We start from the raw sequence: 25,167 nt of genomic DNA on the forward strand, positions 1-25,167 counted from the left end.
CTTCTTCTCTGAACAAACTCCAGCAAATGCCAGAAGTGTTGAAGTTTTCCATGAAAACTGAGATGTTGTGGCATTTACTCATTTCCAAATCTTATTTCTTCTCACTGTCCCACTATTCCTTGCCTTTTGTTATTTCTAATTCTTCTGATCAATTTGCAATCTTCAATCTATCACAAAAGCGTACCTTACTTCAATTACAGTTTCTGAAATTCAGGATAATAAACATTATCTTATATTAATTTCCCTAGAGAAGAAACTTTGGTCATTTCCATACCAGCTCTCACTTCTGCTTATGACCAGAGGTGTTATTTATCAGGTTCTGACCAGTTCTGGAGAATCGGTAGTGGAAATTTTGAGTAGTTTGGAGAACCGGTAAATACCATCTCTGACTGGCCCCACTCCCATCTATTCTCTGCCTCCTGAGTCCTAGCTGATCGGGAGGAAATGGGGATTTTGCAGTAACCTTCCCCTGGACTGGGGAGGGAATGGAGATTTTACAGTATCCTTCCCCTGGAGCGGAGTGGGAATGGAGATTTTACAGTATCCCTCCCCTGCCATGCCCACCAAGTCACACCCACCAAGCCACGCCCACAGAACCAGTAGTAAAAAATTTTGAATTCCACCACTGCTTATGACCTCAAAGTACTAAGCATAAGCGACAGAAGTACGAGCCAATTGGTGCTCCCATCAGCCAATCAGTAGGAAAATGCAAAAATGTCATTCCATTAGTTCTCTCTTCCATAGTTTCGCCTGTTTTTGAAATTATACCCCAGGTGATCACATAAAAGAACAAGATAATAAATTGCTAATGTGTCCCTCATCTATGTTTTTAACTACTAAACCTTTTTTATTATTTTGCAAACAAACAAATAAAAAGCCTGAAGGATTGTTACAAGAGGAATCAAACTGGCTGCAAAGCGCAATTCACCCACTTCTATTTAAAAACCATTATGAATATGTGTTGTGAAGCCAAAGGACAGCATATTGTCACTTTTATCACATGCTTTTCACAATTATGTCAGGCGTGGGCTTTTTGCTTATTTGTTGTTGCACTTGTTTACTACAAAGACAAACATGGGGGAACACAGCCAGGATTGCTCCAGGTTTTGACTGTTCACAGTTCCTTGTGAGTCTTCCTGGGTACATAGAGGTGAGACAAAGTGAATCGGGGAGAAGTTGGCAAAGTAGTTTTATCTGCTTTCTCCTTTTCTTCAGAGGAATCTAGTTAGCTCCAAAGCCCTTATCTTAATATGGTCAAATGATTAATCAATACATTAATTGCTGTTGCTGCTGCTATTGAAAACAGTAAATTGTTGCTTAGGAAGCAATTGCCTTGAAAATTCCTTGAACTTCCTAAACTGAAGGTGTGTGGGGGTGTGTATGTGTGGGTGTGTCTTGGAGGGAAGTACTGGAGTTCAGAATCCAGTGGGTGACATGGTCCAGAACTTCTATGACATATAGCTTGGAGATGCCACATGTAACCTGGAGAACATGTCATACATGTTATAAAGCACCATATGGATAGAGAGTGTTGCATAAGAACAATCAGCTTTCAAATCTGGGTGATCTCTAAAATAAGATTCTTGACAGGATAAACGGACTTCTTCCAATAACAAAATCATTAATAGCAATAAGATTCCAAGTTGGAATGACTTTTTTAAAGGTACATTCTCTTAGCAATATATGAAGAATTCCAGGATTAAAAGAGGTCTGTTCCTTTCTATTTAAGATTAAAATTTTAAAATTTACTGTGTAAAATTACACAGTAAAAAGCAAATGATAAAATTAGGCAAAGAAAATAATTACAGCTTTTTGAGTTGCTTTATTTACAGACACAAATGTATTAACTTGAGTGACAGGTAATCTGTCCATTTCCATCGTGCAGTGCTGGAGCTGTGCAGTTATAGAGTGAGGCCTTTAGAAAGCAGATTGTTCTGGAAAATCTAGACAAGTTGGTGCAGTTATCTGGACCACACAGACTGGGAGAGTGGATCAAATGTATTGAATGGCTGTCTTCAGAGTCTCGACAGGATACACATTTCACTTCCATCGGCCACCAACCACAGGCTTTCCACGGGCAGCCTTGGAGCTATTGTGAAAGGAAAAAAACAAATGAGGAATTTCTGTGGAGTTTTTTTTGTGATTTTTTTTTTTTGCAAATGTCTCAACAAAGCAAAGGGGAGTAGGGAGAAATGGTCTGGATCTACTTTTGCTTTGAACAAAGGGGCATGAAGAGAGGCTTTTCACCAGTGGTGAAATGTAAAATTTGTTACTACCAGTTCTGTGGGTGTGGCTTGATGGGGAGGGGGTAATGTGACTGGGTGGGCGTGGCCAACTTTTTTTTTTTACTTTTAAAAGCATTTTTTCTACAACCTTAAGAGGTTGTAGAAAAAATGCTTTTAAAAGCCTCTGATGATCACAGCTGAGCCACACGATCATCAGAGGCTTTTTTTTACTTTTAAAAGCATTTTTTCCACTTAAGAGGTTGTAGAAAAAATGCTTTTAAAAATAATAAAAAAAAGCCTCTGATGATCGCGCGGCTCAGATGGGCATGGGGGGGCAGGGATTTTTGCTACCAGTTCTCTGAACCATCCGGCGCCATCACTACTGGATCAGGCGATCCGGTCCAAAATGAGAGCATTTCACCCCTGCTTTTCACAAGATTTTTTTTTTTTTTTTTGAGCTCTCAGCAGAATCCTTTCAGAGACCTTGCCCAGCCCAAGCTAACCAATCTGGTACTCAGAGGGCTCACAAATGTCTCTGAAGGAAGAGCAAGGCAAGTGCTTAGTAAAAACACATCATGTTTAATGCATAATAAGGTAAGAGTTGTGTGCTAAGGAAGTGGAACCCTAAGGGGAAAATCAGCTTGTGCCTTAAAAGCCATAACTATACCCAAGACTTCAAGATGATTCTCATTCTCTAATGAGCCTTGGGAACTATAATTTTATGAGGGAAGTGGGGCTAATTAATTTTCAGCATTTTCACCAAATACAATTCTACACTACATTTATGGTTTGTTTGTTTTTTACAGGAAGATGTTAAAAATGCTTCAGCGTGGATTAATCTGTTCTTTTTGCTAAAATTGTGAGGAATGTACGCTAAAAAGTATTTTCTTTTAAAATGAGTATGAGATTAAAGGAAGCTTGTGCCAGTAGACATTATATATAATGTGGCCTTGCAATGAATGTTTATACTCAATTGCAAATCTGTAAATTTTTGCTTTCCACAGTATTTTTCCACTTGTTTCTGATTAAGCTAGAAAATAGGTTGTTTCTTCCAAATAAATCAATACTCAATAGTTGGATGAAAGGCCAAATAGGACTAAGATTATCAATGTTGAATTCTTTTCAGGTTTAAGTCAAAAGGAGACTAGAGGGAGGTAAGATAAAATAGTTTATTGTTTATGATGATGATTAATTTATTTTAATTCTGGTTTTCATAAGGTATGGTACTCTACAATTATTTCTTTACTTATTTGTACATTTATTAAAATATTTATTTCTTACCATAAAAAAACATACAAGCTAGTAAATAACAAGTTGACATGGCGATTATCTGTGTGATCACTACCAGTTTTACAGAATAATTTCATTTTGATAAAAGATAGCAGAGGAAACAATGTATCTTTTATTAGCTCTCCTCTTGAAAGTATTTATTAAGTCCTCTCAAATTAAATTGGAAAAAGGTGGGATATTGGCAAAATTAGAGAATAACTGTAATTAATCTCCCATTATTCCAGGTTATTAAGAAGAATAAGTAAAAATATAAAAGAAGTAGTGATATAAAATATTTTTCTCCCTAATTTTGTCTGGATTGATGCTTCAGCAAACAATTAGTAACTTCATATACAGCCATGGGAAGTCTTACTAAGTGTTGTTGCGGAGAAAAAGAGGAGGATGTTTAGTGCCTTGAGTTACTTATAAAGTAATAAAATGAGATTAAAAAAACTAATGAATAAACTTTTATCACAAGTCAACTGTTCACCAAATTGAGGTCCACATATCTTAGAGCTGCCAAATTTGAGGTACACTAGTATAAATTGACATATGTAACTGTTTGCCTATGTATATACTCCTCAGTGAGTTGTGTAACCCTGGGATCTGAAAATGGTGCCCAGCTATACCATAGTCCTTGCTACTGAGGATTATGGGAATTGGTCCTGAATACCTAGAGAATGCCAGGTTGAGAAAGAATACTAAATGGAATTTTGCCTATCCAGTTTTAACACTGAGCATTCCCTTAAGTGGACTGTTCTGTAAACAAAATTGCATGGTGTTTTGGACATAGGCCATGCATGAGCCATTCGGAAAACATTTTAAAGAGCAAGAATGCAATGTCGCTGAAGCAAGCTAGAGATACCATCCAGCTTTAGATGGGCTGTGACAAACCAACTAGGAAATTTATAAACATTTGGTTTAATTCTTTATCCTCTCTGTCTAGCCAATACATTTGTCTTGTTTCTCTGAAAGGGCAACAGCTGTTCCTAAATTTGAGGGCAGATTAAGAATGATATTTATTACCCTGAAAAGATTCACAGAGATTTCCCAGATTACCATTATTATTCATTTTTGCTAGTCCCTATAACCTCATCTTTTATTGACCTGACAAAATTATCATTTCCTCCACTTTCTATAGTAGCCCAGGCTCCCTATTATCAGCCTCCAGAGCATCCTCCGATCATGCTACCAAATTTGGAAGGTAGAGAGGAAATATCAGTGTTTAATGGCACAAAACCCCTGACACTTCCCTGATTATCCAGGAATAAAACTGAAATCAGAGCATAAGAAGCATTGCACAAAACCTAAGTTGGCCATCAATAGAGATAGATAAGAAATCAGGATTTGCTGTGAAACCAATGATAACATAGAGTGATGCTTAAAGCCATTCCTTTAAGTATTTTCACAATGCAAACTAGCACAGCAGATCAATACACCCCAAAGGGCACAACATGCTACTTACCCTTTCCTGAAATAAATGAGGAGACAAAAGAAGAAATATAGTTTAGTAGTGCTCAGTAGATTAGTCTAACCAATAAGTTTTATCTGATGAATCTAAAATCCAAGACATTCCTAATCAAGATGCCATTTGTTTCTGGGTTGAAATAGGAATCTGGAACTATTCCAGTCTACAAACAGCTATATTTTTTGCTCACATCAATAAGAGAAGCAGGATCCATATAAAGATAAAAAGTATCAAGAGCTTCCACTTGGTGTAGACTGACTCCTACAATCCATGCATATAACACCAAGGCATTTTTAGCCTCTTTGTGCCTTTATTCTCATCTCTGAACTGATAGGCATAGCCAAGGAAAATGGAAAGATACCAATGTTGGCTGATAGTTCATAATTGAGTAGAATAGTTCTGACACATCAGATAAGACACAGAATGTTCTGGGTCTCAGAAAATGAATTATATGATCCATAGGTGAGGAATGGTTTCCACTTCAAAGCTGAATTTTGACAAAACACATACTGTGGTAAAACTGAACTGAAACAAGCCATGCCACAGAAAAGTATTAGAAATGCATCTTAATTAATGCACCTTTCTTGTACTTAGTAAGGAGGTGCACTGAAAGAATGAGAAGAATGAGGTTCTATGAGAAAGTAATGATGCTCAGAGATGAAAAGAAAAAGGTGGTGCAAAGGAACTTAGTGAAAACTGCAGCTGGAGAAGGAAAATTAGAAATGAACATGAAGAAATAGAGAAAAATGTGGGAGCTACAAATTAGATTGGGATGGGAAAGAATAAAACAACCTTAACCAACATGTCTCTTCTCAGATGTGTTTGACTATAATGTCTGTGATAGCTTAGAACAGGGGTGTCAAACTCAAAGCCTGTAGGCTGGATCCAGCCCACGGGGTGCTTAGATCTGGCCCATGGAGCTGCCCTGGAAACAGCAAAGGATTGGCCTGTGGTGCCGCTACCAGCACAAACAGAGCTCGGGAGGGCCACTGATGGCAGAGGGTTGCAGGAGGCCGTTGCAGGTGAAAACGGAACTCGGGAGCCCAATTTCACTGGCGGAGCACTCGGACCACACAGGCACCCCCAACATGAGTGACATTGAGCTGGCCATGTCCCCCTACCTCCAGAGGTCAAATACAACCCTGATGCTGCCCTCAGTGAAATCAAGTTTGACACCCCTAGTTTAGAATTTTGAGAGTTATAATCCAACTTTATTGGAGAATACTAAATTGTCTGGGAGTGGATCTAGTCAGCTAATTGGGAAAGATCCACTAATGGCAAAGGTAGGATATTGTTGCTGACCCATAAAAAATTGTCTCATACATCATTGCAGTGGGAGCCTTCTTGATATCACTCTGTTTCATAAAATTTTTTAATGTCTCTCCTACACCCAATATGTAGAATAAATAGTAATAGGAAAACAAAATTTATAAAAATGGTAGACAGAAGAGAAAGTGAGAAAGCTCAATTGAAATAAGTGACAAAGAAATTAAATAAGAAAAACAATAAAAAAGTAGCAGTGAATGATATAAGTTGCCAATAGTAGAAGTGCTTCATTCAAGACACCTGAACACCAAGTTACAGAAGGTGTTGTCTTCATTCATTAGCCTTGGGTAGCAATAACAGAAAAGGCAAGAAATGAAGAGCAAAGGATTAATAGAAATGAATGAAGCAGAACAGGAAAAGAAAAAAAAAGACAAAAAGGAGAGCACACATTAAAGTTGGAAAGATTTGTGAAGTGCAAAGAAAAAAAAAGAGATAAATGTGGAAGATCTACTGGGACTGCTTGATGCTATGAAACATGGTAGACCTTTTACTACATGTTCTGAGTACTTACACCTTTTGATGATCACTAATGCGGTTCCGTAGAACATTAATCTGGAAGAAAAATAAATAGGTAATGATGTTTCAAGAAGAAGAAAGCCTGAGAGCTACTGTGTCAGCACAGTATGAAGCAGCAGTGAAATCTGGCTGGATTTATCCAGCTCGTGTAAACTGGTAGCGCCGAAGGCAGGAGGTTCCGTCCACCCACCTGGACGTCATTACATCCTGTTTTTGACCCTCTGCGCATGTGCAGAAGAGGCGCATGCGCTCACATTCCTGAACCAGTAGCGAAGGTAGTGCATTTCACCACTGGTATGAAGCCAAGAAAAGAACATAGACCAAAGACATTATCCCCAATAGTCAGGAAGGCCGTAGGCGGTAGCAGATGTCAAAGTGAGAACCAGAAACATATTTGGTTGGTGTATGTTTATTTACCTCCATCCTTATTTCCTTTTTTTTGGTTATATCAGTATAACTTTTTCTTACAATATGCCTTCTTTCAATGAAGAGGAGATTTAAATTCAGTTGCCTGCTCTACTATATCTCTGAGGGCTTCATTTTTCAGATTGCTTCTCCGACGTGTTCCCATTGAGTTCTTTTCTAGCAACAGAATGGCATGTGAATATTCTCCTTTCAGGTGTGCTCTGCTATTTGTGGCAGGATCTGCATTTCTTGAAACTGTACTTTCTTTAGCACAGCTCCACAATATTCTCCATTTTGAACATTATGCATTTTCTCTGTACAAACATGTCCTGTTCATGGAGTTCACTCAAAGCATTCATAAAAATGGGAGGAATACTAATAATACCATAAAACTACGTTGCATTACTACGTGGGTAATTGAAATGTCAGCCAGTCATAATTTATGTTGATTAATTTTCAGAATTCCAAAAAGAAGAAATCGCAAAGCAACTAAAGATACATATACAACATGAACAAACAGTTTAATGTTAGTTAACCTACAACATTTCTAATAATTTGTGATACATAATGAAGTTAACAGGAAAGGATCTTGGAACGTTCATTGCCAAAAGCAAAAGAATCACAATACTTCTATTTAGGAGAAGGATCAAAGGTTGGAGTAAAAGAAAGGGAGAACTGGAAAAGCAATATTTGTTTAGTTAGGTTAGGCTGCTTAGTTGCTGCTGCTTCTGGTACAGGGTTCCAATTAGAAAAGAAAGCTTCCAAAATATTTTTCATGTCCATAGCCCTGTCGATGGCTGAAAAGACAAAAGACTGCTTGACCTCACAGGACTTAAATTTGATTATAGGAATCATTGCAAACCAAGCAGGCAAACATGCCAAAGAACAACGAAGTTATCTGAAAAGGCATTGATAGCATCCAGACTTCACAGGACAATTGAGGACACTATTGAGAGCAGCGAGTTGCATACATATCTCCACACCATATATGATGTTTCCAGGAAACAGGCTATACTTACTACTTGCTTAACTCATCACAGCGTGCAGTAAGTATGGAAATCTGGTTAGGGTTAGAGAAAGGAGAATATTATAGCCTTTCATGGATAAATCCACCTTTTTTTAAACTTTCACCATCTGAACCTCTGGAGAATTCAGCCATTTCAAACTATTGATTAGTTCCTATCTTGGTGTCTCTCCTGAATTATTATTGCAGTTTGCTACCTAGTTTCTTAACTCTGCTTTCTGTGTTCTGGATTAAGTCCAGAATTGCATGGTCTCTATAGGCTTGGATCTCTCCCAATTCACCCCTTTTTTGCCAATTCTTAAAGTGGCTGAATATATGGGTGTTGTCAGACCTAGAAGCAGTGGTGGGATTCAGCCAGTTCGCACCACTTCGGGAGAACCGGTTGTTAGCTTTCTGAGCAGTTTAGTGAATTGGTTATTGGAAGAAATAATTAGGGCAGAGAACCGGTTGTTAAATTATTTGAAACCCACCACTGCCTAGAAGCCATCATTCTACCTTTGTGCCTTCAGGCTGCAGGCCTGCCACAAGCCTACTGTGGGAAGTTGGGAGGGGGGATAGTATAGAATGAAGAAGATATGTAGCCAAAATAAAATTCTTTATAGAAAGTCAAGGCCAAGATGCCCTGCAGCTGTGCTGAGAAGAAGAGGAGGATATCTTCTGTTCCGGACTGTATATGATTGGATGTGTGGTGAACATGTGGGTGAGGGGCAAGGACTTGAGCTTTCTTTTGGGTGTGGAAAACCCGGAAGCTCTCAGATTCGGGTTTTCCCAGATGTGTCAATATGACATCTCTAATAAAAGTTAGCGTTGAGGAATTTCAAGGCTCGGAATTTGATTTCGTTGGGGATGTTACTTGGAACTCTGACAGATGTGTTAGTAGTTTAAACTGCTGGTGCTGACTTTCCATATCCATAAGAATGCCACTCAATCATAATTCATATTCCCACAGACTGGACTCACTTATGCAATCAGGATTACTTAATTTTTTCTTATCTTAGAATAGGCACCCCCCATTTCAAAGCTTTCTTCCATCTAGCTCTTACTCTTTAGAATTTACTCCATCTTAAGCAATGCAATTTTTAGAGGCCTTTAAATATTTAATATATTTAAATATTTTAAGGCTTTTATGAAGCTAGAAGAACTTTTCAGGACAGTACTTGTCAGTGATTTAAATTATGACACTACTGGGATTAGGTATTGATTATATTAACACTGGTTTATGCCATGCTGTGTTTTTATTGCTTTTTTGTTTAGATCACAGATAGTATAGGTGAATATCAAATGAAAATACTATTAATAAAAAAGTATGAAACTTGTATGCACCTGATTCTCAATGGCTCAAACAAGTAAATTACAATTAAACATTTTTTAAAAGTGGTGAGCAATTTTTATTGACAATGAAGTGAAGGGTTTCATTCTCCTTCACCAAAGGCTGAATGAAGAGCTCATTACTTCTATAAACATTAAAACATTTGCAAAGGAAATATTAAAAGAAAGATAGGGATGGTGATCCTGAGAAACAGATCTTAAATATTCAGTTTGATACCTGAATAACACCAGTATCCATGAGGAGAAGGAGAAAGATAGCTGATCATAAATGTTAACAGCAAATTCATTTTTTGAATGTAAATTCTGATGTAGACAAAATGGATCTATGTATGCAGAAGATAGAAGTCCCATGAGATTTGTAGAAAACCTCACATTTGCAAAATGGGACTTCAGACTTGCAAGATTCTGTTAATGGAGCTTTACAATGTATTTGTTTCCGTTTGGTCTGCCTGGGAAAGCTGACGTCCATTTTGCAAGTCTGAAGGTTCAAATCTCCTACTGCCACTTTTACAGCCTGAAAAGCTAGGGAGGGTTTCTTCTCCACCTCTTTCCCTGCCCATTGCGCAGTGTGGGCTAGGCCTTATCTTATCTTACTGTTATCTAAGCAGCATTTTTTACCCCATTTCTCAAGGTCTTTCTCCTATTCCTATGCCTAAAATATCCTTTGCTAACCTGGGGTGCACACATACATTGGGAATACAAATCTTAGAATTCCCCTTGCCAATTGAGAAATTCTGATAATTGTAGTCCAAGCACAAATAAAACTCTTCAGGTCAGGGAAAGCAGGTTTAAACTGTTACTTGAAGCACAGAAGTAACTTCACTCTTCAGTACTGACTTATGATGTTGGTTCCAAATGGAAATAAATCTAGATTGTCATTTAGATGGTCATGACAGATTACTCATGCCTATCTGTTCTTGTTTGGGGGGGAAATAGGTCATTTTGCAGTGAAAATAAAGGGGAAAAAAAGCAAATACCAAGATTGTGTTGAAAGCTTGTCCATTTTCATTTTCAGTAGTGACTTCAGTGCAAAGAAAATATTACTAGAACACCCAAATGAGGAAAATATTCAACTTTCTCTGAGATCAATCATCAACATGATTCCTTCAGTCCATTCTGCTTCAGTCCACCCACTTCCTGATTGATATTTCTTGATCACAGAAATATGAATAATACCAGCCAATGAAGGATTTTGTCATTAACAGTATTTCATGAAGGCATGACACAATAATATTCCTCAAAGCAAGGGAAGCTAATTGAGTATAAAAGCAATTCTTATTCTTCCTGGATCAGTTGCACAGGTGATCCCAGCCAATTAGGGATCATGTACTTAAAAGAATAACTATCTTCCCATTTAGCTCCCTTGTGATAATTACAGAGAGGAATGGAAACACTGCTCTACTTGTTGGCGGATTGCTTTGTGGTTTCAAAGCAGTTATAAAAACTTTTGCACTATACAAATGACAGTACTGAATCACAGGCCTGTATTCAGCTGTACAACAAGTTTTACTGAGACATCCGCAATCATTTACGGACAGCTCATTTCCAGGTCAAATGGAAAAATTCTTTGAGCAGATAACTATCCCAAGATAACTTTTATGGATGCATAGCTTGCATTTGTGTCCTATAGAATTTGTACATTGTTAACAGCGCAGTACACTATTCATGACTACAGATCTTTTAATAATGCATGCTGCTACATTGACATAACTTGACTTCAATTATGAAAATATTCTCAAAAAATTAAAAAAAAAATTCTACAAAGCTCCCAAAAGATCCAATATATTTCCTTTAATTTCACTCGGTCTTAGTAAGAAGTAGCATTTGATTACCCTATACCAGTGATGGGGAACCTTTTCGGCACCGAGTGCCCAAACTGGAATGCGCTGGAGCGCCGGAAACCCAAAGACCAGTTGGCTGGCGCACATGCGCGCACTGGCCACCTAGTCTTCAGGTTTCCAATGCACACATGTGCACCAGCCAGCTGGTCTTTGCACAAGCCGGAGCGCCGGAAACCCGAAGATCAGGTGGCCAGTGCGCATGGCGGAAACCCGAAGACCAGGTGGCTGGTGCATAGGAAGACCAGCTGACTGGTGCACATGCATGCACTGGAAACCAGAAGAGCAGCTGGCGACAGTGCACGTGCCCACAGAGAGGGTTCTCCATGCCCCCTCTGGCACGCATGCCATAGGTTCGCCATCACAGCCCTATACAGAAGCCAGAGCTGTAAAGAGATTGATATCGATGTTTAGACTTACCTCGTATTTCTGCCTTTTGAACTTTTCCTGTAAATCAAATTTCTCAGCCTCGAGTTCATGAATGCTCTGCCACAGTTCCTTGGCCTTTTCCCTGATTTGAGAAGACATGACATTAATAAAGATACTAGTCATGTTAGTTCTAAATTAAGTGAAATATATAATGGGAGCATGTTGCTCTAGAGCAGCCTTTCCCAATCTGATGCATGAACTATAGCTAGCATGACCATTCACCATAGCAGAAGGGACGATGGAGATTGTATTGCGTTCTAATTTAATGAGTTTATATGCTGACCGGTTTTTCAGAATTTAGCCTTTTGATAAGTAGGGAACAGCTTGAACAAACCAGTGTAGCAATATCTAAGATGGTAAACAGTATCCAGTGGTTGGTTCCTTGGGATAACCTTGTAAGAAGCACATGCCTCCTCACATTTTCTGGCCCATATGAAAGTCCAGCCCTGTAGAGGAAAACCTGACCACCTCTCTTTTTCTCCTTTTTCATTGGTCTACACCGGGGTGAAATCTATTTAATTTCCCAACCGGTTCAAAAGTGCACATGCCGCACGTCATGTGCGTGCTTGGACCCTCTGGGAATGCGCAAACCCTTCTGCGCATGCACAGAGAATAAAAAACAGGTTACTTCCTGGTTAAAACCGGGCAGGTAGGCGGAGCCTCGCGTTGCCATCGCTACCAGTTCTCTGAACCACCGGCCACCATCACTACCGGTTCAGCCGAACTGGTCCGAACTGGGAGCATTTCACCCCTGGTTTACACATCTGGTTTTGTTCAAGCTCTGGAAATCACAACTCCAGAAAGCCCATGTAAACCATAAAATAATTGTAGAAGGATTCATATAAAAGTCCACTTAAATCTTGAGCTCTGATGCACTTTCCAAACAGTAGACTAATTTGTACTACCTCTTTAAGATGATTAGAATTATTCCCTCCCCTTAATTATTATGGAAAGGACACTAAAACAAACAATCAAAAATAGGAAAAGACTGAAGAGAGAAAAAAATGAGAATCTCTCCTTTCTGTAATGTGGTCCACCCTTGGCAGGACACAGCGTTTTCTAAAACCCTCAACCAGTCTCTTGAAGTTGTGTATTTTTTCTATGTGATCTTTGCACCCTCTAGTGGTCTGTTGTTGTTGTTTTTGTTGTTTAGCTCAGATGCCAGCAATAGTGTACATTCTTCGGCCTGACGCCCAACCAGTCATCATTACAATTATGTAGCACCTATTTAAGATATAATCCTGCTGGTATCTCTTAAGGCAAATTGTGGGCAGTCAAACTGACAATTCTGTTTAACGAACTGTAAACATGTCAAAACCCTGATAAATTACCTGATGAGAAAAACATTAGTATATACCAGAGATCTTCAACTTTGGCAGCTTTAAGACTTGTGGACTTCAACTCCCAGAATTCTACAGCTGGCTGGAGAATTGAATCTGGATATACTAACACTGATTTAGGAAAAACTAAAGAGTCTCTTGGCTTGAGCTTGACTTCTGGTGGACTTTATGAATACATCCCTATTGTTTTCATAGCAACTACACAGAAGTAGTTTGCTACTGTTTTCTTCCCAGATTTTTTTTTTTTTTACTTCCCAGTGTAAAACTCTGCCCTGGACTTCCCTGATGATCTCAATCTAAATACTAACAAGGTTTGATCCAATTCAGCTTTATTAAAAATCAAAGTTGTTTGGCTACTGCCATTTGCTTAGGGATCTCTAATATATATTAACATTTTAACACCAGCTTGGCTTTGTACTTTGCCCACATTGGAGTTACATTTGCCACATGGCAGTTAACCAATTTCTGGAAGACCATAGATTCCTCACCCCTTTTCAGAGACTGAGTGTATGTTTACTTTTATTGTGCTTCTAGAGCAGGGATGTCAAACTGGCAGATGCATCACATGCAGACCCATCCCAGTTCCACGAAGGGAAAAAACATTGTGATACGTCACGTGACAGCCATGTGTTGCTGCAAGTTTGATAACTATGCTCTAGAGTATTTCTTACACCATTTGTTCCCCAATATTCTCCCGCTATGCAAAACTGCTTGGTATGCATGGATATAACCAAAGTAAATAGGATTTACAATTATTTATCTTGGAACTAGAAAATGGTTCAGCATCAGCTCTTTTTTGGTTGTAACAGGATCATGCCATCCTCTGAGAGAGTGACATTAGTGACAGAAATTAGGCTACATTTGCTTTGTGCCCGACCATACATCATATCTAAGAAATAGAAGGAATAGCAAGTAAAATCCAGTCTCATTTCTTGCTTTCTATTCCTGAAGAAAAGAAGACCCTCCAGCAATGTCTTCTGGCTAAGGCAGAGGTCTTCAAACTTGGCAGCTTTAAGACTTGTGGACTTCAACTCCCAGAATTCTCCAGCCAGCATAGCTTAAAGCTGCCAAGTTTGAAGATGTTGTGACCCCAACTCCCGAGCCTGTCCTAACAGAGGAAGAGGACTCAGACGGTGATGGAGAGGAACTGACAAGGCCTCCCTCTCCAGGACCCGCCTTTCTGGCAATGCCTCAGGTTCCATCCGAAGGCCAGGAGGAACAGCCTGGGAAGTGCCAGGAGGAAGGCATATCGGAGCACCAATTGATAGGGAGCGAGGATGATGAATCCTGGCTTGATCCCAGGCAGCGTCGGAGGGAGAAGCGTGCGCAGCAACGGAAGAGGCGTTGGAGGGCCAGAGTTGAGTTGAGTTACGGAGCCACGCCCCACCAGGAATAAAAGTGGGTGGGATTGCTCTTCAGGCTTTGTGACGGACAAAGTTAAACCCTGAAAGTCACATCGTGATCTCTGAAATTCAGCTTGGATATATTTTGGACTGAACATTGACTAAACTCTTGCTCGTGGATAATTTGTTGCTCCTGGAACGGACTGAAGATAAGTCCTCTTCTGCTTTATGGGAGTGAAAACGGTCTTGGCAGGCATTCGGCAGTTTGCTGCCAAAACCTTGGTCTGCCAAGAATTCTAATCTGTTTACCTAATAAAATATTGGCAGGCATGCTTGGTATTACATTTGCCTGTGTGAGGAAGGGGGACAGAACAGAAGACCTCTGGACTAAGGAATGAGCTCCCCTCTCACCTCAACTTGTCTTCATTCAAATGATCAATATTCAGGGGTTTACGACGCTCAGTGAGGATCTTTTTCTTCTTTTCCCGCTCTGTTTGTTTCTTCCCACTTTTCTTCTCTGTCTAAAGAAATCAATTCATGAGTGACATCAGTGGCTGTCAAGTTCAACCAAATTGCTTCTCTCCAGTGGTGAATCTGAGAAGTCACATATGCATTAAGTGGCCATTTCATGGGCAAAATGTTATGTGCATGTGGATTAAAAGTAAAAATAAAAAAGTTTCAAAGGGCACTGCAATTATGAAATTATTTTTATACATTAGTGCAGATCTTTCTAAGAGCAGAGGGAAGATGTTGAGTTCAAAATTTGTGAATTCAGCCTTCACTTGTTTGACAAAGCAAAGCAGTTCCTCCGAGCAGGTCTTTTGTTTGAAGGACTAGGCAAATCAAATCCAGTTCAAAAGTTTTAAAAAGAAGAATAAAATAATTGGGGAGGAGAGGCTTTGAATTTGTAGTTAGAAACTGGATAATTAGAATGTGGACAGCAAACAGCTCAGATTGCATCACCTTAAACTAAGATATAATGTAAAGGTAAAAGTTCCCCTCGCACATATGTGCTAGTCGTTCCCGACTCGAGGGGGTGGTGCTCATCTCCACTTCAAAGCTGAAGAGCCACTGCTGTCCGATGGTCTCCATGGTCATGTGGCCGGCATGACTAAACGCCAAAGGCACATGAAACGCTGTTACCTTCCCACCAAAGGTGGTCCCTATTTTTCTACTTGCATTCTTTTTTACATGCTTTCGAACTGCTAGGTTGGCAGAAGCTGGGACAAGTAACAGGAGTTCACCGTTATGCACTAGGGATTCGAACCACTGAACTGCTGACCTTTCGATCGACAAGCTCAGCATCTTAGCCACTGAGCCACTGTGTCCCTTAAGATATAATGTACATCTGTTTAAATGACAAGTATTTGTGAAATGTGTCTTCATCCATATAATTTAATGTATACACAGTTTATACAACTTTTTTTTTTGCAATGGAGTCACCTGTTACAACAGTCATATACCCACCTTCTGAAGGTAGCCTCCAAAATGAAGCATGTTGGAGAAAGCTTTTTTCTTCCTCTCATCCTCTTCAGCCCGCTTCCTAGCTTCTTCCTCCTCTTTTCGAGCTCTCTCTTCCTACCAAGAAAGGAGATGTGTCTTTCAGAAGGATAGAGAATGTACAATAAAGTCAAATGTTTACCCAGTAGATGCCACTAAGAAGACAATAGCAGATAAATGCAGTCTAATTCTTGCCATAAAGTTTGCCAGAACAGTGATAATTCTGAATTAGTTCTTGTTTAAGTTGTTCAACTGCACCAAAAGACAATTAAAAAAAGATTTAATAGTTAACAATGGCTTTTCTCTCTGTGAATCGAACAGCATTAGGTTTAAGATTCCAGTTCCCAGACAAGAATTAAAGAATCAGACTGGATGTACAGAACTCTTACAGAACCAAATATAAATATATAAATGGGACAACAATTGTCATGTATTTTCAATAGTGCAAAAGCTATCAGTTATAATGTTTGCATGTATAGACAGTAATTGGTCAATTATTACCAACTGATGAAATTTAGCACTTTATATTTATAAATATAGCAATTTATATTGTCAGGCATCTAGCACCATCTTGTCCTCTGAATTAAAAAAAAATCAAATCAATAGCGTATCATTTGGCATTTAATCATATCATTATATAATAACTATGGGACAATAATTTTATCAAAGCCAATGGTCGCCTCCCAAAACAGTTCAGCTTGATGTTGAGTTAAACATTAATGTGAAAACATTGGCGAGTCAATGTGAATGGAATATTAAGCATTAACCCAGAATATTTGCTATGACTGATATTATTGATGAGTATTGACCAATGACTATTATTAAAGAGTGAGAAAAGGAAGTTACTTCACTAGTAATGCTTAGGAAAGTACACCATAAATGTTAGATAGACTCACAGCCAGACGGGCCTGGCGTTCCTTCTCTCGCTCACTACGGATCCGTTGTTGTTCAGCTCGTTCAGCTCGCCGCTGCTCCTATATAAAGCAAGCTTAATTTTTAATATATCTTCCTGAACAAAGACTAGTGGCCCAATCAATTAGGATTTATGTTAAAATTTGATGTTGTCAATGGAGAAGGGACAAGAACTGTTGACACCTGAAGTACAATTTCGTTAGTTTAACTGAAGTAGCATAGAAGTTATTGTTGTACATAAATCAAGAAATTAATTGTGAAACATTTCTCCTAACAATAAAGATGGTATATTATAACGAGTGTCTTAAATGTGCTTACTAGGGACATAAATTTCTCTACGAATATTATTTCTTACTAAAAATGAATAGAATTGCTTTAGCAATAAAGATCTGCAATTTTATTTCCCCTTTAATACAGCAGTCCCCAACTTTTCTGATCCATGGACCGGCAGTGGTGGCAGTGATGTGGGGGGAAGGGATGGTTCAGTGATGAAATCCAAATTTTTTTACTACCAGTTCTGTGGGCGTGGCTTGGTGGGCATGGCTTGGGCATGGCAGGAGAAGGATACTGCAAAATCTCCATTCTCACCCCACTCCAGGGAAGGATACCCCACTCTGGGGCCAGCCAGAGGTGGTATTTGCTGATTCTACAAACTATTCAAAATTTCCGCTATCGGTTCTCCAGAACCTGTCAGAACCTGCTAGATTTCACCCCTGGGATGGTTTCACACATACACCCACCCTTGCACAAATGAAGCTTTGTGTACTCGCACACTCGCCTGCCGCTTGTGCGGTCCAGTTCCCAGTCATTCCCTATTAAGAAGAATTGCTTAGCATTGCCTAGAATTACATATTGTTATAATCATCGATTCACAAGCTGTCAATAAACCCAGTCTTGATGCTACATACGAACAACTGCAAAATCAGTGACTTTGATAAAACAGTTAAATCATTAGAGGGTTAGGAGAATTGGGTCTGACCATAAAGAGTGTCTAAATAAAAAGTATGCCATTATGACATACAATTCTGTCCTTGAGGAAGATCAGCTCTTCTTCTTCCTTCTTTCGATTCTCAAAATGAGCCTCAATTAGAGTTTGTAATTCATTCAGATCTTTTTCCATTCGTTTCCGGTGAATATCCTGCAGGGCAACAAAAGCGTAAGCAAGATTTGGCACTGTTCTCTCAAAGACCTTTAGTGGTAAGAAAGAACTAGTTTGGGCCAAGGCAATGGCCTAAGAATACGCACATCAAAGTCTACTCTCTCTCCATCAGGGATCTTTGGAGGGACCAGATTAGGCATGAACAATCTGAAATTAGAGGGAAAAAAACAGAGTAAAATACAGATCATACAATACCTGACTTTGAAGTCATTCCATACTTTGAATTCACTCCATCTCTTCCTGCATACCTACAAATTCATTGATTTTGATTGCATTTCTCACATCATTGGGCCAAATTGGTGTTGAGGAGTTTTATCTCCAAATTGAAATAAAATTATCGAAGACAATATAAGTGAAACTCACACATTGTAATATTCGTTTTATATTGTGTCTGCACATAAGGAAATGCATTCATTGTCACTTTTGCAGGTAAAAAAATATTTAATCTAGAAAATAGCATACCACGAACTAGGTGAATATCTGTATAACCTACATATTGCTTGTTACAGCTCATTTTTATTTTTTATTTTGGGGAAGTCTTCAATTATATAATTCTCTTAACTATAAACTACATGAAACAGTTTAGGTCATGTGATGTTTATCTAATTGTATGACATTGATATAGCTCTTTCTGTAAACAAAAATGATTAAAAGTTACAAAATTTAGAGTAATTGCATTGTTTCTTAAAACCTCTGTTGTATTTACTGGTAGGTTTTTTTAAAAATGTTTTTAACATCTTTCTTTAGCTGTGAAAAAATAATTGCACAGTGCTATTTAAAGGGCATTATCTTCCTAAAATAATTCCTAAGATAATTCCTAAGAGGTCTGTAAGGGGCATGCATAAGAGCACCAGCGTGCCTACCGTCCCTGTCCTAATATTCCTTTTTACTTACTCTTTTCATGTATTCAAATTATGTTTATACTTTGACCTGTTATTTTATATATGCTTGACAAATAAACCTTATGATCTTATGCTTTAACCAAATGTGTCCATTACTAAAATATTTCTTAAAAACAGAAAAGTCTCAGTATCACATTCAGAATGTTAAAGGAATAAAACTCATATTTTCAAATGCAAATCTAGAAAAGGGCTAAAAGTATAGTAGCTGATCTCCAAACTCCCCACGCATATTGTATTTTTATTATTTTTTTAAAAAATAATATTTATGGTCACTATTTCATTAGTGTGGGTTATTTATTTAAACTGATTGCCAATGTCACTGTAATTCCAATTTAATTTTGAGTGGGGGGGGGGAAAGGAAGCACCAAATAGAACGTCACAATGGTTGCCAGGTATAACATGGCTCCACCTGTCATTGCAGTTTTATTTTTCTTTACCCAATTTAGATGAAGTATTGAGCAGCTGTAATAACTTCAGATCTGGCATTGGAATACTATCCTTATGAGGGTTTCATTTAAGGCTGAAAGCCGCAACTGCTTTCCATCTGTCTCATCCCTTCTGTAGCTGACATTTTTAAAAATTCTAGATAACTTCCAGAACTATCAAAAAAAATCATGTATTTTCTGTTATGGAATTCATTTTTTAAAAAAAAGTTTATTAGCAATATAATCCTATGTAATTTTACTGAAAATAAAATAAGACACTTTTCCAAAATATATAAAATAATACAAATAAGAAAATATAACAGCAAAGAATTGCATGCAATTTTGGGTTTTAGTAAGTTGTTAGCTTTTCTGTAGTAAAACATTGGTATATATATATAAATTTTTTATCAATGGTATTGAAAAGTATGGGAAACAGCATTATCTGAAAAGTTGATGCAGAACTGAGTCATGAAGAATCATTTAATTGAAGGTAAATGTTATTCACATTTAGTCTCAATTTTTATTTGTATCAGAACAATTCCTAATAATTCCTCCTAGTCCTAATAGAATACCTCTATCTATACATTTTTAAAAATAAAAATATGTTTAGTATGATGTTGTGTTTCATATTTTAAAATAGCCTACTTCCTTTCATTTTCTTTCATTTATCTTGACTCTTTTTTTGTTCTTTTTTTGTTTTATTTTCAATGTTTTATTGAACACTGTATTTTTAAACAACATAATTATTTATATAAAATACTTACATAAAAGAAAAGTAATGTAAAGTATTATGTAAAGTATTTTACATAAAAGAAAAAAAATCTACTGTTTTCGATGGAATTTATTCCCAGTTAGTACATAAGCCAACAACAGAAATATAAGGGCTTCTTCCAAAGTAGAGAATTGCAACTAATTTTTATGTGCATGCCGATAGGAGAATTAGGTTGAAGTCTGTGTTTATATTTTTGAATATAAAGGACAATCACAATTTCATAGAACAAATACATTCATAGGAATTTAAGGTAGCTGGCCTGAGCATTTATCAAACTTCTGAAGTCTAAGTGCAACCAGAACCCTGGCTGTAGGAATAAATGACTCATCTGATGACTAGAGAGAGTAAAAAACTAGCATGGAGGGATAGTTGATATCCTGACCTTAGGAGATGAAACTCACATCATTCCAGTGTTTAATGGTTAGGGTTAATTTGATCTAAAGTCTATCAACTCACAGATATATTGAGAATGCAAATGAAGGTCCTGCCATTTGTAGCAGGAATTAGACAAGGTGATAAAAGAATTGCAAGATTGCAAGAAGGTGCACAGAATATGAAGCTAAAAAGACTTAGTAGCTTAGCTGGTGCAGACAGCTGTTGATGCTGCAATGACATCTCGATAATGGAGGATCCCAAGACAGCTGCTGCATGCAGAGAACTCTGGGATCTCCTTGTATCAGGTTGCTCCAAAGCTTAGTTAATCACCAGAGGATTTCAGGTCTAAAGGACTGTGAAATGGATTGGTTGCAGCTATACTATAAATGGGGCAATCTATGCTAAATAGGACAGATTAAAGCATCTGAGTGACATGCAGCTAAGAGAAAGCAGGCTAAGAGACAACAGGGATAGAACAGCTGATATTTATGGCTTCCAACTTCAGTCATCATGTCTATGTCTCCGTTCTGTTTTTGTCTGGGTTTTGTGCTCTGGTACAGTGCTAAGAGGAGAACTAATTAAACAATCAAACCTTAGAAACCATCTCTCCTTATTTTCTATTTTCCTTATAGGCCAACTATTCCCTGAGGAGCAATGAAGCGGTTGTATGGATGGCACATTAGTTTCAGCAAAAGATTTGAGTCCAGCCCCTACCTGAGTATTGGTCTCAGCTGAGCATGAGGATAGCCATGTTAGCTGTCCTACATGCATTGATTATGGGGGTGTCCTTGTCTGGCTGTCCCACATGTCTTGATATAAGGGGTTCCCAGAGTCTTGTGATTTGCTGCAGCATCTGGCTGCATAAATAGCCACATCAGTAGCCACTGCAACCCTCTTGTGAATCATTATTCGCTCAAAAGGTTACCTATAGAATGGAAGACCTGCTGCCACTACATAAAAAGTGCACAGAAGACAACAGTTCCAGTATAATTTTTTTTCCATTTTTTGCTTTTTAAAAAAATTTATGAAAGAAAAAAAAAGAACCAATGGGGAAACATGGGCAGGTTATACATGAGACATAATGGCATCTCATCTAAATCTATAAAATTCATTGAACGTGGCAAGGCAATTGTATGACAAAAATGTAGTCTAGAAACATGTTCTATTTTAATGTATTTATGGTAACATAACACTCAAGGCATATGTACTTACTTGGGTTTGGGCTTTGATTCCCCTGCAATAAAAACAAATACAAAACTATCAAACATCATAAATACCATGCTATTTCTTTTGTGGATAAACAGTATCATACAAAAATGCAGAGAGGGACTAAGAAATGCTAAGCAAAATGAATTAAAGTCTATTAGTATAGTGTTAAGAAACACACACACCCCATTTTTTTCCTCTCCCCAACACCCATTTATTAATTCAAGTTCTTTATTGTTTACTCTTCTTCATATTTCAGGTCAAAATTTTCTATATGCCTAATCATTACTGGGTGAGTTCATGGATATTGACCTCCACTCCCATCATGACTTTGATGAGGTGAGGCTTTCACTAACTGTTAAGGTGGTCTCTGTCTCAGTAAAGAGAAGGAGCAGACTAGTTATCAGCCTTAACTAGAATCATGTAACTAGCAACGTTCCCCACTAACTGTAAAGGATATTGGTCTGTTTTGCCATATTTTGGCTAGTATACCACAATCAAATTTTACCCCAAGCTTGCTGAAGCTACTGTATGCATACTAAGATTTCTGATCTAGAGGCCAACTTAATGTTGCATCCCAACTAGAAGATTACCAGTTTAAAAAATAAACAATAAAAACCATGTTTCCAACTTCCATTGATTTTTAGTATTTGTTATACTTAGACTTATATACTCCTTCACAGTGCTTTACAGCTCTCTCTAACCAGTTTACAGAGTCAGCATATTGAATCCAAAAATCTGGGTCCTCATTTTAACTACCTCGGAAGGATGGAACGCTGAGTCAACCTTGAGCTGGTGAGACTCGAACTGCTGAACTGCTTGCAGTCAGCAGTCAGCAGAATTAGCCTGCAATACTGCAGTCTAACCACAGTGCCACCACAGCTCATATCAATGGTTCTAATTAGTGCATTATCTGCCAATGTTCAGATTGCCTTTTTCTCATTTTTGAAGTTAATCATATAGTTTGTTTGTTTTATATTTATACTCCTCTCCTCCTTTTCAAACAAGATGCTTCTTTAAGCAATGTTCGGATGTTATTGTATACCAAACTAATTCTTGGTGAATAGAATGGGTGTTTGATTCCTGATTTCCTTAAATGTAGATGCTTATTTAGTTTTTGCCTTACTCTCTCAGGTTGAGAATTGAGCTTTATTATTAAATCAAATGGTTTTCCATCCATTACTGAACACAACTGTGCATCTTTTAATATCTTTAAAATCACTGAACCACAAATTTTATACAGTATATTTCAATAGTAAATGTGCAATAATTGTATTCTGGAGTGTACTGGAATGTCTTTTAAAAATGAAATAGACAGCAAGGCCACCTTTCCTTCATGACCAAAAACAAACAAACAAAAAGTCCCATCATAAGCTATGCTACATCATCACTTATTCTATCCTATTTCCCAACATATTTTAAACTAAACTCATTCTCTTGGTCCTCTTTATCCATGGATGCTAAACAAGCCTAATATGACATATCAGCTAATCTTTATTCAGCCTAAGCTAATATAAGAGCTCTGAGAATTTCAGCCAATCACTCATTCAGACTGTTATGACGGACAGGTATTTCCTATTTACTTACCTTCTTCATGTTCTTTAGCTTGCTCTTCAGGTTCTATTTTAAAAGAGGAGCAAAGAACTTGATTAGCACTGTAGCACATTGCTACACCACCACTCCCTGTGGATGCATTTTATTGCTCATAAGCTATGCCTGAAATCATTCCTAGGATGCTTTGCAGTTCATCCACTCATTCCTGGGAAAGCTCACATTACTGACATTCTAGTTTGTTTGATAATCAGAGTCAGTAGCATCTCCTTTCCTAATTTATTGTAACATCAAAACTGGACTAGATAGATTATAATGTCATGAGCCCCTACAAATATAGATATACCATCAAAGTGACTTTCAATTAATAAAATGCTACTTTTCAAAAACATTTCAAAGTATTCGTGAAAGTAATAGTGTTCCCTTTCTCAAACCTACTTATAAACAAAGAGAAAATAACACATAGTCAGCATAGAACATTAGATATATAGTTTGTCTTTTTATGTTGTGGATATCCATACGTCTTTCTGTTTTAGATATAATAATTTATATATTTATTCATTTGTCAAGCATATATAAGATAACAGATAAAGTATAAACATGATTTTAAATATGTGAAAAGGATACGAATAAAAAGGGACATTAGGACATTATTATTATTATATTATATTATATTATATTATATATATATATATATTATATAATATATATATATATATATAATATATTATATATATAACATATATATAATATTTAGCCAGGAAGAACCTGGCTAAAGAGAAATACATATACATATACATATACATATACATATACATATACATATACATATACATATACATATACATATACATATACATAATCATTAGGAATTGCTAGTTTCAACAAAACCTTGATTTTTCTAAATTCGCATTATGCTTCTATGCATACGTGAAGAGACCTGGGGTGGGGAAAGGGTATCTGCTAATGAATGTTTTCCCTTTCACTAAGCACAAATTACTTTCTTCTGTTTCTGAGCTTTCTTGTAATACCCATGAAACATAAACCAGTAGAAGTAGGGACATTAACGATTTACATATAACTGTGAGGCTTTATAAAAGTGTAGCTATAGATCTCATACATCTCTGCATTGTAAAAGAGCTTACTGTCATACCCATAACCCCCACCCCCAAAAAAGTATCACCCAAAACTAGTTTAGCAGAATATCACTGCATGCCTTCTGCTATGGCTTCTTCTGCATCTTCCTTGATTTCTTCCACTTGTTCTTCTTCTTCTTCTACAAAATGAAACACCAGAATAACCACCAAATGCAAGTATACAGAGATGAACCAATAATTTTTTTAAAAAAAAATTAGTGTTGGGCTATGGAAGGTGGGTGAAAGAAGAGGAAGAGCTGAAAAAGAGCAGAGTTCAAAAAAAAAAAAAGAGTGGGGAAACAGCAGTCCTGTGGTTATGTGTGACATTTAGCTGAATTTGATGAGGTCTTTCCTTGGTCTAATTTCAAAAACTGTTTTCAAGCAAGCAATTCAGACCTCTGAGAAAAGCAATATGTTCAGTATGAGGAAAAAAGAAAAGAAGGTGTTAGAAACAGAGAAGAGAGAAAAAGACAGGAGGATGTTGAAAAGGGGTGACAATTTGCCTCTGGTTCTACCTATCACTGATTTGTGATTCCAGTAACTCCTAAAGAAACCCAGCCCTCTCCAAAATGCCCATTAGTTACATTTTGATTCAATGATAAATATCTTTCATGATGATTAAGGAAAGGAGGTAGAATTCTGGGATGAACTGAGATCTCAATAAGTCATTCTTTAAATATCTAGTCCCTTACTTAGTACAGGATCCACTATAGCATC

At 37.5% G+C, this 25,167-nt stretch overlaps 1 protein-coding gene across 1 annotated transcript; it reads right to left on the bottom strand.

Moving 5' to 3' along the window:
* Positions 1-6,769: 6,769 nt before the first annotated feature.
* On the bottom strand, positions 6,770-24,559 carry TNNT2 (troponin T2, cardiac type). Its single transcript, XM_070941587.1, has 10 exons — positions 24,531-24,559; positions 23,351-23,383; positions 21,770-21,791; positions 18,170-18,230; positions 17,946-18,062; positions 16,909-16,986; positions 15,980-16,090; positions 14,924-15,033; positions 11,821-11,911; positions 6,770-6,840 (listed from the first exon to the last, which is right to left on the bottom strand). The coding sequence occupies exons 4-10, from the start codon at positions 18,221-18,223 to the stop codon at positions 6,796-6,798; spliced, it is 606 nt and encodes a 201-aa protein (XP_070797688.1). The 5' UTR covers positions 18,224-18,230; positions 21,770-21,791; positions 23,351-23,383; positions 24,531-24,559; the 3' UTR covers positions 6,770-6,795.
* Between the last annotated feature and the right edge of the window lie 608 nt (positions 24,560-25,167).

This window comes from Pituophis catenifer, unplaced genomic scaffold (assembly GCF_029215685.1).
Source record: "Pituophis catenifer annectens isolate HBS135680 unplaced genomic scaffold, rPitCat1.0.hap2 SCAF_3, whole genome shotgun sequence".
NCBI classification, from domain to species: Eukaryota; Metazoa; Chordata; class Lepidosauria; order Squamata; family Colubridae; genus Pituophis; species Pituophis catenifer.